The 17223-nt window shown below is 39.2% G+C and overlaps 1 protein-coding gene across 1 annotated transcript in view; it reads left to right on the top strand.

Moving 5' to 3' along the window:
* The window catches only part of Best2 (bestrophin family protein), a 68439-nt gene that overhangs the window by 19047 nt on the left and 32169 nt on the right, over positions 1 to 17223 (top strand). The window contains exons 2-3 of the mRNA XM_076430390.1: positions 6613 to 6723; positions 10298 to 10469. Of these exons, the coding sequence (XP_076286505.1) occupies positions 6613 to 6723; positions 10298 to 10469 (283 nt within the window). The remainder of the gene's footprint in view (positions 1 to 6612; positions 6724 to 10297; positions 10470 to 17223) is intronic.

Here is a 17223-nt window from a genome sequence, read left to right as displayed (position 1 = left end):
TCAATGATTACACGTTTTTTCCTTGATCTCCGCTGTTTGAATTTAATTGGAATCGTAATCCCAGCTGCTGGGAAGTAACTCGAGAAGCTACTGGTTCTTTCGATTTTTATCTTTGCAGGAAGAGAAATAATTGAGAATAGAAGATTGAATTAGAGTGATCTTTAAATCGCCAATTTTCATGCGAATTGAAATGGCTGTAGAATTGTTAAAAAATTCTTCTCGTAATTAAATCCACCACAGATTTGGAGAGCGAAGCTTCCTCTTTACATCGATTTTTTTTTAGCCTTTTTATTAAATTTTGAAAAATAGCTAAAAAAATCGTAGATGGATTTTCAAGAGCTCGTTTTAAAGGGGAAGCTTCAATCTTCAAATTGGTGGTAGATTCATTCACGAGGAAAATTTTTTAATGATTCGACGGCCACTTTAATCACAAGTATGTTTATGGTAGGAACCAAGTTTTATTGTTTTCAGTTTATCACCACATCGTGTAAAATTTTTTTTAAAGAAAATGAAGAATGGGCCATGAAAGTAGAAGCTTCAAGCTTCAAAATGAGTCAAAATTTGTTGTCGTATGATTTTTTTAAACAAAATTACAACAATACAAACATCAACAACTTTTAGAAGATCGAATATTCCTGTTCGAAATCGTTATCAAGAGCCTAACTCGTGAACAAGCGTTCGCTCCGATGTCTCCGTGAAGCAATTAGATTGAAAAATACCGCGAATCTTCGCCTCGGATTCGCGTAAATAAATCCGCGACCGCAGGTGTCGTATTTTTCCTTAACGTAACGTGTAACGTAACCGCCGAATAACATCACGCTAGGAAAACACACTAACTCGTGAACGAGAGATTACGGTATGCCACGTCGATGAGGCCATTAACAATTTTCCAAGAGCGAGGCAAACGAAAGTCTTTGGAATTAGTTGAACGAGAGCCTGCGGTTGCCCAACCCGCTTTCGAATGTTTTCAAATCGCCGATAAAATCTGCGCATCGCCGGCGCATAGCCCAGTCGGACGATAAACACCGTGCAATCAGGGAATTAGCCGAACGACGCGCGGCCACCGTGCCGTTGCGAAATTACTCGCGAAATTGTTCACCGTCACGTTTTTTTTCTGGCTGCATTTTTGCCCGGAGACGATACATCGCGATGTTGCACAATTTTCCGACCGAGCGCGTTTTGGCGCTTTTGTGCTCGAGTTTCGTCCAAAAATTCAGTGCAAAGTTTGCACTTTCAAGTAGCCCTAGATTCCTTCATTTCAATTTCCACCTTTAGATCTTGTTTTTGATGGGTTTATGAAAGGAGGGGTTCGAGGCAGTTCTGGATTTTTGATTTTAGAGAGTTTTGAAATAGCTCTTCATTTTTAAGTGTAGGGAGCTTTGAAGTAGCTCCAGATTTTTAATTTTTGTATCTAGCCTACCACCTTGGGATGGATTTATTAATTTTAGAGATTTGATGTAGCTCTGGAATTTCATTTTTGATTGTAAATAATTATGAAGTAGCTCTTTATTTTTTATTTCAGAGAGCTTTTTGAAGTAGTTGTAGATTTTTATTTTTTGGATCTAGAGAGTGAGAGCTTACCACCATGTTGCTTGGGATGGATTTACTAATTTTAGTGATTTGAAGTAGCTCTGGAATTTTGATTTGTCATTTTAAATAATTTTGAAGTAGCTTTAATTTACTGTAGCACATTGTCTGAGTGAAGTGATAGAGTTCGAAAGTTAATTCCGAAGGCTCGAGTCGCGTGAATGAGACTGGCAGTCTTTGCGGTACAGCTGGAGCATAGATCGCGATCTAGATCATTTGGCGAAACATTGTCGCTCGAAACAGCCACGGACTCGGCAATGCAGCGATAAATAATCGTGCCGGCAGCGTACGCGAGTACTATTGTTGGCTAGTTAGCGGAGCAACGCAACGGTGACTCACGTTTCAGCAATATTTAACATTCCGCAGTGATACGAAAGCAGTTATAGCGCACCAGTCACTTCCTACGCGTCTCTCCGGTCGTCTAGAGCTGCCGTAATATTAAGTAGCTTTGAAAATAATCGGGCGAGTCCATTGGGTTCGTGGGAAACCGATTTGAATTCTCCGAATTTTCTTTCAATACATTCTTGCATGACCAGCAAGTGGAAATCTGAAGATATTTTTCATGAAAAATACTGCGAATTCAAACGTCTCTAAAAATATCGAAAAATTTTTTCCGTAATTGAGACTACTGCAGATTTGAAGAGTGAAGCTTCCCCCTTACAACGAGGTGTTAAAAATTGACATACGACATTTTGTTGATGATCTATCGAGCTTTGAATGAAAGGTGTCAACTTTACCATACGCGTCACACCTTTCACTGAAGGTACAATAAAATACGTAGTAAAAATCGCAGATCAAATTTTAAGTCGTCATTATAAAGACAAGACTTCACTCTTCAAAACTGTGAAAGATTCAATCGCGAGAAAAATTTTCCAAAGATTCTACAGCTGTTTGAATCTGCACCATTTTTCGAGAAAAAACGTGCCCTATATTGTTTTGTTTCATAATTATTGTGCAACGCAAGGAAGCGTTTATATGTATTTTGTTTGGTAATTAGAAATGGTGAGACACGTAATTATAGTCTGCTGTATACGATGGAAAAAAGTGTAAAGAGCAATGGTAATTGCATCGATTGGAAATCTCGTCGAAAGGAACAGCGATCGGCCATTTATTTTCTCTAAGCTAACAGATGGGAACTATCGTTGTAACATTAGGCTCCCGGAATACCTTTATCTCGAAGGAGAGGCATTTGATTATTGCCTGCTTTCTTTTTGCTATCCAGGTTTTACGTAAACCCCTTCGGGAAGCGAGAAAAATACACACATACTGATCGATAATTTATATCGGGCAATAGAATGCTTCGAATTTCACTCGTGAACGGTGGGATATTACGTAAATCGAACGCGTTCCACGCGAGGACGCTCTAAACTATAAAATTAGCCACGATAATTCTCAATTCAACTACAGAGTGTGCACAAATTCTTACAATTCTTGCTATTTTTAATCAATTACATTTCATAACAACCTTGATCGACTTCAATTAAACTTTGTACAAGCGTATAACTTATTCATATTTACAAAATACATGTTTTCAATTTTCACTACTGGCACAGATAAAAAATTTAAAAATCGTGACCATTGCTTTCCCAATTTTTAAAAATTATACGAACACTTTGTACATCCACTGTGTCTAATCAAAGTAGGATTCAACAGTGAATAATTAAAAAATAATTGCAGAAGGTTCATTCACACTTTGAGGAAGCTCACTGTCAACGATCTCTCAGTCATGCCGAGTGATCTATACGATCACTATGAAAATCTATCTCGATTAGGCCCCGTTCAAACGATATAAAAAAATATCACCGGCAAAGAATGCGAATTTATCGACGAGGAAATTTACGAGGCGTCTGCAGCAGCGTCCGCAGCAGCGTCCGCATTCGCCACGAAATCTCCTTATGCCAACGTCCTTGAGAGTTATGAATAAACATAAGCGGTTCGGTGCCGTGAGAGCGTAAAAAAGAATATTGGTCGTGAGATCGAGGAGATGAGGACGAAAAGGATGAGTCTAGGCAGAAGCTGCGGCTCGAGGATGCGAGTCGTCCTTGTGGTAGATGAACGTGGGAATAGGAAGTATAATCCAAGTAATGTTACTCAACTAATCATAATTGTTTCCGGTCCGTCGCGGATTAAATCATTCTTAATCGAATCTATTTGCACTACATGATTTATGCTGTTCCCACTGGAAAAAACGCGGAAAACAGCTCTGTAATTATTGTATGACAAATCATAAAAACTCGTACAGAATATAAATTAAAAGTATGAAAATCAAAATGCTGAAAATTTTAACCAATAATCAATTTCAACGCACTAATTCCGTAATCTGAAATGATTGGAATTGATTGTTGGTTAAAATTTTCAGCATTTTGATTTTCGTACTTCGAATTTATATTTTGTACGAGTTTTTGTTCGATTTTTGTAATTTAATCATTACACAGCTGCTTTTCGTTTTCCTATTTAATAGGCTTTCGAACTCGGTTTTTGAGAATGTAAAATAGCAACTCGTGTGAAATAGTGAGCGTGCGATGCAACACGCACGATCACACGCGCGCGCGTTTCACGGGCGCGTGGTCTTGCCGTATGAATGGCGTGTGGGACAATGCTCACTACCATGACCCACTGACACAAAAATAATGGAGCAACGCGCGATATTCGTGTACTTTCATAGTCCGCGGGGTTTTTCTCGTTTAAACTCCTTTAAAATCGTGATTCCCATCTCGTACATTCTTTCGCTTGACAGTGTGATTCAATCCCATGTAACATAATAATCTCCGTCAGTCTGGTTAGTGCTAATGGATAAATTGGATATTCGAAATATGCCCGGAGGAATTCGACGTATCCGTGGGAAAAGGCTAAATGTACCGCTATACTTTCACTAATTTCCAACGAATCTTCTCTGTTTTCGGTGATACAGAAGATTGATAAGCTTCTTAATGAAGAGGAAGAACATGGTCGTCCTTGACCCAGCAATGTTTTGGTACTTTCGATGTTAGCTCTAGATAACGAAACTACCATTGAAATTAAAACGCTAAAATCATTTCGTCTTGCAAAGAAACATCAAACGAAACAGAATTTTATGTAATAATCCATTTACAGAATTTTACTTAATAATACATTTACAGAATTTTACTTAATAATACATTTACTTCTTATATGGTCTATCTAATGCTCAGCTCTGTTACGCTATGGCGAATACATTAGGGTGAAGCTGAATACACCGGATATCCGATGTTCTCATGTTTTCCATCGACGTGACGTTTCAATGTCGGTTCTCTGCGTGCTCGTGTGAACTTCGATCAGTTTTTTTATGAAAACACTACCGTAAAATGGAACGTGATTTATATAATTTTCTTGCTTTGTACTCCATACTGTGAACATTTTTTAGACGTTCTCTAGGAAGTTACTCTTGAGTGCAATGCTTGTGTAATGCACTTCAACTGTTTCCTTCAACGTAACAAACCTGCACAAACTGCAGTACACTGAGACAATCGAGTCAACATTTTTAGAAATTTCCAAAACGATTAAAAAATTGATTTACAGAATCATTTTCCCAGTTTGTGCTACTTGAATCGGACATTTCCAAACACTTCTGAAAATTCGTGCATTTACTTAAAACAATTAAATGAGTATCAAAAATCTAGTCAAACCTTCATGACACCCAAAAATGTATATTTAAATAATTGATTTACAGGTTGTACTAAATCGAACATTTCTAAACACTTCTAAAAATCGTGCATTTAATTAAAACAATAAAACTAGTATTAAAAATCTAGTCAAGCATTCATGAAACCCAAAAATGTATATTTAAATAATTGATTTACCGGTTGTACATACTAAATTGAACATTTCTAAACACTTCTAAAAATCGTGCATTTAATTAAAACAATAAAACGGGCATTAAAACTAGTCAAACTTTCATGAAACCTAAAAATGTATATTTAAATAATTGATATATGGGTTAATTGCTGATTTAGGGGTTGAATCATGTTCGTGGACAGCAGGAACAGCTGGCTCCGTCCGCCATCGCACAAAGTAAAATCGTGCGGGCGAACAATGTAGACATACCGCGACCATCGATGATGGCTTTTCACTTTGGCCTCGTTTGCACTACGTTTCGTCGCGCTATCCACAGACTGCGGGATTTGAATTTAAAGTCATTGTCGCCTCGCGATTGGTATTGACGAAACCTTCGGGTATCGGCGACCTTCGACGTATCATTTCGCTCTAGCCCCGGTGATGACCCGGCGTGTGTTTCGTTTCGTTTCGGCGGTGTCCTGTGTCGACGAGGAGCTGTAAAATTCCGTGAATAGCAAATGAAATCGGACGCAATGCACTTGCAATATTAAAGGAACAGTTACGGTGGGGTCGCGTGTGCGTTTCACAACGAAAAATATTGCGAATTCAGTGTACTCCGGGCTCGTAAAATTCGATCTAACCCTGACACACATTCGAGGATCGAACAGTTCCCGAATCCGTCCGACCATAATCCTTATCGTATGTGACAATCGTTAATTCCAGTGAGATAATTACGACTCTTTTACTGTTGCGTGGGAGGTCGTGCTACATGTTCATCCTGTAGTGCAGGTTTTACAAATCAATTTCATCCTTTTGAAAATAAAATTAACCAATTCATTCACTTTTTAATGTATGAAAATTGTGTGCAGATGTGTATATTTATTGTAGCCATTTTCTGATGAATCGTAATGATACTCTTTATTCTTAATGGGTGAATTCGATTTGCAAAAGGATGAATTTGGGGAAAATCCTAGTCCAGGAAAAATTAGGATTCTCTAAATCAACTTCGTGTGCAATTTTTATAAATATTTAAAATGCAAATTTCTTTGAAATTTTTATACATATTTAAAGTGAAAATTTCTTGCAATTTTTATACGTATTGATATTACCTCGTCGAGTTAGAGTTGACATGTTTTGAAGGATGTTTGGATGAAATATTTTTTGACAGCTTCTAATTATTAAGAAATATTTTGTGTCTCTATTTTAAACATTCGTTTGTGTTTCGTTTTGCAGATGGCGGGGCTCCGTGTACAAGTTGATTTGGCGAGAATTGCTGGCGTACCTGTTCGTCTACTACCTCATCAATTTTACATACCGATATGCACTGAACGAGCACCAGCGGGTGTGAGTACATGAATACGTTCATTTGAATATCTTCCCGCGTAAAGTCAATGTCTTCGGAAGGTCGAAAACTTTAACGACCGCCGAAATGTGGGCTATCGCCTTGGAATTAAATCGCATACGGAAAGATTTATTTAACAATGCTATTTTTAACGTTTACCTTGTCGACTAAAAAGAAAAAATTATTTGAGTCATCCCGTACATAATATTATCCATCGTATATTAGTCTTTTCAACAAGTGTCGCTGATCACGAAGTTCATCAATAATTTTTTTAACATTAATTCATACTGTTCTTTTCAATTTTTTTGTTTCAATGAATTTCAAACGAACTATAGTTCGTCCCTGGTCCCATGATCACCCAGTACATCCAACGACCAACACGATCGCGTACGATCAATGTCGATCGATACTAACTTCTCGTCGATACTGACAATGTAACATTCAACAATCCTTTCCCCGCGGTCAGTATCTTACGGAAAAGCGAATCGGCCGATGCGTGTAGGTACATGCGAGTTGCCGTAACTGCAGATTTTATGCCAGTCGATAAGCCCACGCGACGACGACCTTGGCCGCGCAACAAACCTCCATATTTCTGATCTCGACCACACATTATTAACAAATTTGCAACCAGAAATCACTGAAACATTGCTCGAACACGAGAAAATTGAGAAAACCATTTATGAAACAATTTTATTCAACAATCAAGGAAGAAAATAAAACAATACACATTTTTCTTAGAAGCTCTTGTTTAGATAGATGTGTTTCGAACAAGTTAGGTCAACAGAAAGAATTTTTATTGAAGCTGAATTCGTCGAAATCGAATTTCAACGCAAATCAACTGCAGTCGAAATAATTAAAAATTCGCAGAACCATTTCGAACGCGAATAAAACTCGATTATTCGTGAGGCAGCACACTGACTGTAGCAATTGTAAAACGGCAATGGCCGAGAGCTGTAAAGAAGCCGGGGAATATTTTACTGACGGATTGTACGAGGTAAAATCGCGGATACCGTAAATAAAATTGGGCCCTCGCGCACAATACGGGGCCCCGGGACGCGGCCCGACGGTACAAAACCCATAAAAAGGTAACCTGTTATTTATGCCGGGATAAAAAAGATGGATAAAGACTCGCGAGGGCAGGCACGCTACAAAAAGGAGAAACTCCCTCTCGTTTGAGCCGCTTCGATATTCGGGCCCGTTCTAAATTTAGAACAGACGAAGGGCCGGTTTTGGGACGGGACTTAGGGCCCGGCGAGATATGACCGAGGATGAGCGATTCGCCAAACGAGATGCGAGCGCGATGTAAAGCCTCTTTCGATCGTATATTCGCCGGGTTTTCGAACAATAAATTCCGGGCCCGAGTTAATAGCATTTGTGCCGAGCTCTCGCTTTCGCGGAAACGTTGCTCCTCTTCAGGAAGTCACAGCTGCTTAGGTTTCGCACTCCAGATTCAGCCTTTTGCAAGTCAAATTCAATCTTATGCAAATCAATTTCACCTATTATGAACACTTAAAATTAATTATCGTGGACGGTGTCATTACTGCGAGGGAACGTAAAATTCAATACTCAATTCGCTTCAATAAATAGTTTATGCAATTTTCAATTTTTGTAGGAAAATTTTAAGAAAGTGGAATCATGTAATATGTTATTTTTAGATGTAGTAGTCTGTGTGGATCTGAAATAAATAAACATCCTATTAAATTCCGTGGAATTTTATTTTCTAGCATTTTTCGAAAATTTTTTGAAGTCATAAATGCATAAAGACCCGCAGCCCAGTAATTACTTCTAAGTAAGTATTTGACGTATGTACATCTGTGTAATAAATAAAATTTTGAATTTCTTAACAATTAATTTACATTTGATTTGATTTTTTAAACAAAAACTTACTTAAAAATTCTTAATGTGAAATATTCTTGACGTAGTGGATTGTCTCTTAAGTGGAGAAAAATTGAGTGATTTTATGTTTTGAACCCTGGATGAAAATTTTTCATTTTTTGTCTTGACTTCAATCTTAATAACCATGGTAGTTTTAGTCACGGAAAATTTTTTTGATTGTGTGATGTGTTAGTTTTTAAGCAGAACCGCGAGAACGATCGGTGAAACGTAGAACGGATTTTCACGAGCAGCTGCAAAATCTTAGTGGAAACTCCCGTTCGCTAATAATCACCGGTATGTAAGACCGGTAGTGGTCACGTTGGGTGACGGTATCACCTCAACCTTGCTCCACTTGTAGGCGAGCCGGTGCAAGAACTTTACACCACACACGACATACTGCCAGCTAAACAAATATTTAACTGCACGCAATTCGAGCAATCCTCCGATACAATCACAATATTTTCCTTCCTCTAATATGCTTCATTTTTAACCACTATATCTCTGAAAAAGAGAGTCTGAAGGAAGTTGCAACTTCCATGGAGCCTTGAAGTCACTTGAGACCTTCGATGATCTTCCTAGAGTAAAAAGATCAAGGAACAATGAGTCGAAACATCAAGAATGATCAAGGTGGACAAAGGTGTTTTGATGGGAGCAAGAAAAATGATGAACGATGGCCAAGGAGGCTGAAGCTGTCAAAGGAGATTGAGAATGCTGTGGTCAGCCAACACAGCAGAATATGTGTTCTCGAGATTTGACAATTGAAGCATCTCTTCCAACAATCCCCTACAATTTGATATACAATTCTTTTGTATGTCTTAAACTTCCAATGAATGGCGTACTGCCAATTTTTAAATAATATAATTAACAATAGTCAGAGCTACAATAGTAAGAAAAATTGTGAACAATGGCCAAGGAGGGGAAGCTGTCAAAGGAGATTGAGAGTGTCCTGTGGTCAGCCAACACAGCAGAATGTGTGTTCTCGAGATTTGAAGATTGAAGCATCTCTTCCAACAATCCCCTAAAGTTTTATATACAATTCTTTTGTATGTCTTAAACTTCCAATGAATGGCGTACTGCCAATTTTTAAATAATATAATTAACAATAGTCAGAGCTACAATAGTAAGAAAAATTGTGAACAATGGCCAAGGAGGCTGAAGCTGTCAAAGGAGATTGAGAATGTATGTGGTCAGAGCCAGCAGAGCTGAATTTGCTAATAGTGTTCAATAGATTTGAAAATTGAAGGTTACCCTTTCCAACAATTCCTTGAAATTTGATATACAATTTTTTCTTGTTGTGTACTGTGAATTTTAAAATAGTAAAATTAACAATAGTCGAACTACAATAGTAAGGAAAATTGTGAACAATGGCGAACGAGGCTCGACGCAGATAGGTAGAGCTGGCAAAGGAGATTAAGAACGCCTGTAGTCAGACACAGAGTCTGTTAATAGCGTTTGCTGACCGTGCGATTCAAGGAGAATAATAGCTTCAGGGTTCTAAGATACGAAGCATACTTTTCCACACAGATTATTCTAAATTATGTAAATGATAACCTTCCCAGTATCAAAGTAGACAGGACCTTTTTGATCAAACTTATCAGAATAGATCCATGAAGATTTTATTCTTCTGTTTCCCATACTTATCTTTTAATTTTTGTAGGAATGAGTTGGCAAATTATGTGAACGTGAAATTGTCTGTTTCAGGATCTTCGAAAAGATCAGATACTACTTCGGGAACTCGAGCGAGTCGATACCGATGTCGTTCGTCCTAGGATTTTATGTGAGCCTGGTCGTGAAACGATGGTGGGAGCAATACAAACTGTTGCCCTGGCCAGACAACTTAGCTTTGTTTATCAGCGCTGCAATTCCTGGAAATGTGAGTATGAACGATAAAGATTATACTCTCGAAGCCACTTCCTACAAGAATAGTCTAACATGCACGTTGCCTGACAATTTTAGGAACACCATAAAATCACGTAACTTACCATTGTAATGCAAGACTGGGTTGACCAAACAATCTTATCCATGCTCCAAGATTTACAAAGTGAGATTTATCTTTGCTAAGTCGACTTTCATACATTTCTCACAAACATGAGCAGGCCAGATTTTTATTCAACTTCTCTCTAATTGTTCTTAAATGTTAATGATAAATCTCAATCGAAATTCTCTGCAAAATCAATTGCAAGCGACAGATACATCGAACATAAAAAATTGAAAAATCTATTTTAGTCGTGACCCAAAATTCTCTCTCTCCTCCAAAGATACTAATCGCTCGTGTACCGTATTTTGCCACGGTGTTAGGACAATCCTCAGCAGTAATTTCGAGTAAAAAATTAACAAATTATACAGGCACAAAGGAGGAACAGTATCAGTCAGTCGTGACCCAAAATCCTCTTTTTCCTGAAAGATACTAATCGCTCGAGTAGAATATTTTGCCAGGGTGTTGGTAGAAGGTTACAATCTTCAGCATTCGTTTCGAACGAAAATTCCCCGTAGTCGGGACACAGCCTTGCCGTGTCGTGTTGTTGGTCGCAGCGTCGAGCTCGTCTCATTACGCTAATGAATTGCCGTGACACGTTTCGGTGTCGTTAACCTAAGTAGGTGCCAGCTCGGAGTCACGCCACGCCCAGAAGCGGCAAAAAAAAAGAAGTGGCGGCGCGCGGAACGATCATCCCATAATTGGCAACCAAGCGAATCTCGTCGGTCGTCCCGGGCTAACGGTCACACGATGGGACACCATGGGACATCACGGGATGGAATGGAACACCGTAGGATCGAATGGGGCACCGCGATTTAAACTGCCCGCGCACGTGTCCGACACGGTGTGCACGCCGGCCGAGAAATTGCCGTCCATTATCGTTACTTTCTCTGATCGTGTCGAACGGACCGATAACGAAAGTTCACCGCGAGTATGCTAGCTCGCCGGTGCACACCGTATGTTTCATATTAATTCGCTAGCTTAGGCGAAGAGCCGGCGAAAGAGGTCTGTCCACTTTAGAGCACTTCCTTGGTCCTTCTTATTTTTTATAAATTTTAGAGATCTTTTCATCAGGGACCATAACTGTTATAACCAAAAAGAAAGAAAATCATAGAATAACAAGTATTTCATCGACTAAAATCGTATTGGTTACAGATAAGGATTATAAGTAACCGAAAATTTGTTCTCTTGTTGGTAAATGTTATCGTCGAGAGAAATTTATTTCGATCACTTATAAGTTATAACAGTTATCAATGAGGGAAATTTATTTCGATCGCTCATAACTAGACTGCGGATCTTTATGCAAAATAAAAATATTCTGCATTGATTGTGGGAAACAGGAATAAGATAAAAAATTGATTTCATCCCTTAATAGCTTTGTTACGTTAAAAACAACATTACAATATTCTTAAATGTTTCGAGTCTATTATTGTCTTCTATTTCATCCAAGATCCGCAGTCTACTCATAACAGTTGTCAATGAAAGAAATTCATTTCGATCGTCCATAACAGTTATTGATGAAGGAAATTTGTAACAGTTATTATTAAATAGTACAACTTTCAAATGGTAGACAATCAATTATTTCATTAAATTTTTTATTCGTAAAATTAATTGCTACAATCAAAATTTAATGTGACAAACAAACAGATTTTGTGTTGTTCTTATGTTCTGTTGATTCGTCTTTTTGTACGAAACATTCTCAATGAATTTCACAGACTTGCTACATCCGAAAAAGAGTAGACAACTCAATAAATAAGCAACCAAAATGATTTTTCTCATTAATAATTATTATGAACAGATGAAAAGAAATTCGATCATCGATAGCTGTTATGAGCGATAGAAATTAACTTCCATCGATAACTGTTATGAGTGATCGAAATGAACTTCTTTCATCGATAACTGCTTTGAGAAATCGGAACAGTTTTTCTTCTTTGATAACAGTTATCGAGGAGGATCCAATTCTTTGGACACTAATAATTGTTATTTGTGACCACAAAGTATAAAAATCGTTATTTTTTAATCTTTTTAAAAATCAACTTTTGATTAATCATTTTTATCGTAGAAAATTTTATAATAACTGTTATTTTTGGTACCTGCTTTTCATGAAATGTTAGAATTCATAGCGTCTTCGGTATAAGGGTTTAGGCTTTCTAGGTTTTTCTCAAGGAGGGAAGTCAGTCTGGTAGAAGCAGTTAGCCTAAACAGATCGCTACATTGTATAGCTTTTACTTTTACTATTTACACGTAAATTAAATACAGGATACGCGAAATCACTGTGTCGTGACTTAGAGCAACACCTTTATCATACTAGTAAAGTATACTCGGTATAAAGTGTACTTTCTTAGAATAACGTACCTAATGAAGACGTTTCCATACATACTGAATACACACACTGAATATTTAAGAAAAGATTAATGTTTAGACAAATATTTATATTTTATAACGAATCTTTAATGAAAGTTGTGTGGTTCATGATGTGTGTGCTATGAAGTCATTCCAGAGGCATGTTATAAAAGTTCAATGACATCTGAAGAAATACCTGAGAGATGATGATGATCTTTTCTATCTGTCATTCAGGCTTTCCCCCTAAGCTCTGGGATTAATTAACCGACACGGCGGTAACCTGTGAACCTCGGGAGAATGTGTTAGCATCTGTTAACCACCGATCAATTTCACTTTCATGGTGATCGAGCGATCGAAAGCCTGATCATGATATTTACATTTAATGCGAGTCGATTGAAACGTCTGTCTATCGTTAATTAGGGGTCTCGCGTAACAGATACAAAAAGGACTTGGAATTAATTTATGTATTAATTAAATCAGCATAAAAACGTGGAATTAAATCACTGAAAAATTTCAACACCCCCATAGCCACGTAAATTGAAATCGTTCACGAAAGAACAGTGTTGCCCCAGTCGGGGAATCATTAAATTTCGAAACACACACTTTGTATAGAATCTCTCTGGCTCTCTACGCTTTCGAAAATGTGGTTCCACGAAATTTCCAAATAATAAATCTCCGCATGTCATCGCACCAACTCTTCAGGAAATCGACGATAAATCATCGAACCTCTTCATCTTCAAATTATGACGTCATCGAACGGTTCAAATTATATCTATGAGCTAAGCTGACTAAAACTATTTTCACGTGCCCATCGGACTCCGGTTCCGGCTCAAACTTCGGCGGCCGTCGAGGAACGATCTTCCAGCCGCGTGGTCAATGACACAATGTAGAAGTGAAAGTGCAACGTGTATCGTTGCGAGAAAGAAGGACGAACCTACGCGCCGCGAGCGAGGAGCTGCCCGAAAGTCTGATCTTGTGGATTTGTCTGATCACTGAATACTTTGAGAGGGTTCAATAATTTTTTGGGGATGAATTGATCGGTCTACTTTTATGGAACCTTGCAGATTTGTTTATGAACGTCTAGGCCACATTTGTGAATTTTCATGCGTTGCTGTCATTAATATTGTATTTGTTATTCACTTTTTTGTCGCTACTGAATATTTACTTGAGAGGTCGTACTTTGAGAATTATTTGGGAATGAACTGATCAGTCCATTTTTATGGAACCTTGCAGACTTGTTTAGAAATATTGAAGGTATGTTCATGAATTTTTATGCATCACTGTGTTATCAATACTTTGATCATTATCCACTAAGGAAAATTTTTTCTCAAGCAGTCCACTTTTCGTAGAAGCTCCATACAAGATTTACTAGCTGGTTGACACCTGGAGAATCAACATACCATTTCCAGAAAAAGTAGCATACTTCCGCAGAAACTTGGCCTTCCGGAAGGTCCAACTACCCGTATCGCCTCTTTAGTTGCTGAAGTTGACTGTAGTTATACTAGTCTGCAGGGGGAAAAAATGTTTCTGAAAGAAATTAGTAACAGAAACTTGTTCATTACTTGATTTCACGAACATGTCACTCAGTCATTAGCCAAATTGAACAAATGTAGAAAGAAATTTGCACATGCACAGTGCCTAGAGTCCCGCGGTAGTAATTTTCACTAAGAGTCACTGAAAAATCAATGAAAATGGGCAGGTTTCGTCCACGTGTGAATGGGATCCCCGACTCAGCTACAAAACTTAAGTGGGTAGACTCCTTTTCCAGGATTGCAAGGGTGCGGGATTCGCCTTCTCGTTTCTCGATATTACAAACACGGGGTTTTTCGTTAGTCAAAAACGCTAGATAAAAGATCGATCTAGGGCGCTATCTCTCCCAAAAGTCCTATTTTTTCGTTTACGAGCTATTTTCATAGCTACATGCTGAATAAATAGGACTTTTGAGGGAAATAGCGCCCTAGATCAATCTTTTATCTAGCGTTTTGGACTACTGAAGAACCCCGTGTTTGTATCATCGAGAACGCCGCACTCTTGCAATCCTGGAAACGAGTCCACCGCCTTAATTGCAATGAAATAATGTGCAGAACGAAATTGCAATTTTCCCTCGCCCACAACAAATGCTGCGGCCACGATTTAGCCGGTATCGTCTCGGAATGCCGCGACTGATCGTGGCGCGTGCAAAAATGCGCTGCTCTTGGCAGCTCGAAAACTATCCTGCGCTCACGGTTTCAAGATGGTGGGAGAACACGGAGCGAGCCATCCTTCTCGCTTCGGGGCTTGAATTCCAATTAGATTTCAATGAAAGGCAAGAGCCCAGAAGCTCGTGCTGCCTACTCGGCCGCTGCTCATTCACAAATCCGATACTTGTGCGGTGCTGTTACGTGACTACACCCGTGCTAAGTATACACGCTCCTAGGAAACTTACAGTCCCGTTCCGTCGTTCTGGCCAGGACCTTGCCCGTTGGCTTGGCCGCGTGCAAGACATTCCGTTGCAGACGCGGACGCTATTTAACAACCATTGCTCTGTCCTGCGAAGAGGCTCTTGCGACTTTCTCGGCTTGTCGCGCAAGAATCGGAAGCCTCGAATGCAAGTTACGTCGCGACGGGTTCACACCGTGCAATTATTCCAGCGAACGAGCTACAAGTACTTGCGCGGAGTACTTAACTAGCTGATCAAGAGGGAAAATGGAGAACGGCCAGGGAATCAGGAGCTCGGTTCATTCTGGCTACTGTGAGGAGATGGAAAGATTGTTTTTGGGTGGGGAAAGAGCTCTGATTGGGTTATCATGCGTCTAACAATATTGGGAGATAATGGGTTTATCTGTGCTTAGAGTTTGATAGCTCTAGATTATTTCGTTTGCATCTTTTTGTTGTCCAGTTTCATTTTTACTGGTTGATCAAGCCAGCGAATGGGCTTCTGAATTCATTGTGACTATTGTGGGGAGACAGGAAGATTGATTTTGGGTGGGGGAATGCCTCTGATTGGCTTAGGATTGCTCCATTCATTTCTGGAGACGACGATTAAGAGGTAAAATTAAGAACAGCCAGAGTATGGCTTGCTCAATTCGTTCTGGCTACTGTTGAGAGACGAGAAGATTGGTTTTGGGTGGGGGAATGTCTCTGGTCGGCTTAGGATTGCTTCATTCATTTATGGAGACGACGATTAAGAGATAAAATTTGGAACAGCCAGAGTATGGCCTGCTGAATTCGTTCTGGCTACTGTCGAGCGACGAGAAGATTGGTTTTGGGTGGGGGAATGCCTCCGGCATGCAACGTGAATCTTTCCACACTGCTGGAAATTAATAGCACATCTCGTCACCGGCAGAAACGCGAGGAATCTGCTGGAAGGTGAAACTAATTGCCCTCTAATCGCCTGATATTAAGGAAAAAGTGATCCCGCTGCCTAGCGTAACCTGATTCTTTCGCATTCCTGAATAAACAAAGCGCGTCGGCCAACAGGAGATAGCTCCCGCAAGGTTTACATACACGAACTTGCTAATTACAAAGTAGCAGCTAATCGGCGCGGCGATTATGGCAGCGTAGTTTCGCAATACGCGATCGTTCGACTCCAAAGATCGAGTAATCGTTCAAAGTAATTGAAGTAATTAAAGAAATTGTACAAAGCGGTGTACGCTCGTGTTATTAATCATTCGGTAATTACGCAGCGAGCATCGTCGTTCCCGATGATATCACGGCTCGATGACGGTTTACGCCACTGACACTTGTCGGAGAACTTTCTTTGAGATCAACGGCACGGGAACCGCGCGGCACGTGGCTCATCGTAGCCACGTGTTATTAGCCGCTCCGAAAATTTTAGTTTCGAACGAACTTTCTTCGAACTGTTGCATGCATTACCGAGGACGACGTGCCTCGATCCACAAAATACTTCATCTAAATCACACCGTGAGTCACATACCCAACGAACCACCTTGAAACCGGTCTCTGCAATTAGACTACCAATCATCGATTCGGCGAACCACCATTTTTGCCGTCATTGGTCATTCTAATCCGAACTCCGAATCAATTTCGTTTGATTGATCGACGATTCGAAGACGATTACGGCTTTTACTGCTTTTATGGTCGCTAGTTGCAATCGCGTCTTTTATTCACCTTTTTGGAACCCTTGTTGCAATCGAGTCTGATTGAACGCACATTGTTGGTGAGACAGTAGATCTTTGTGCATTTACTGATGACGTTTTCATTGGATTTTCATTTTGAAATATTTTTTTATTCGCCCTTTGTTTGGATTTTTATAAAATCGTCTGTTAAAATGGGAGTTTGATTCAAGATAAAATTAAATGCAGATTTT

This window comes from Lasioglossum baleicum, chromosome 9, assembly GCF_051020765.1.
Source record: "Lasioglossum baleicum chromosome 9, iyLasBale1, whole genome shotgun sequence".
Classification (NCBI taxonomy): Eukaryota; Metazoa; Arthropoda; class Insecta; order Hymenoptera; family Halictidae; genus Lasioglossum; species Lasioglossum baleicum.
The sequence above is the reverse complement of the archived record's forward strand: the minus strand, read 5'-3'. Positions and strand labels throughout refer to the sequence as shown.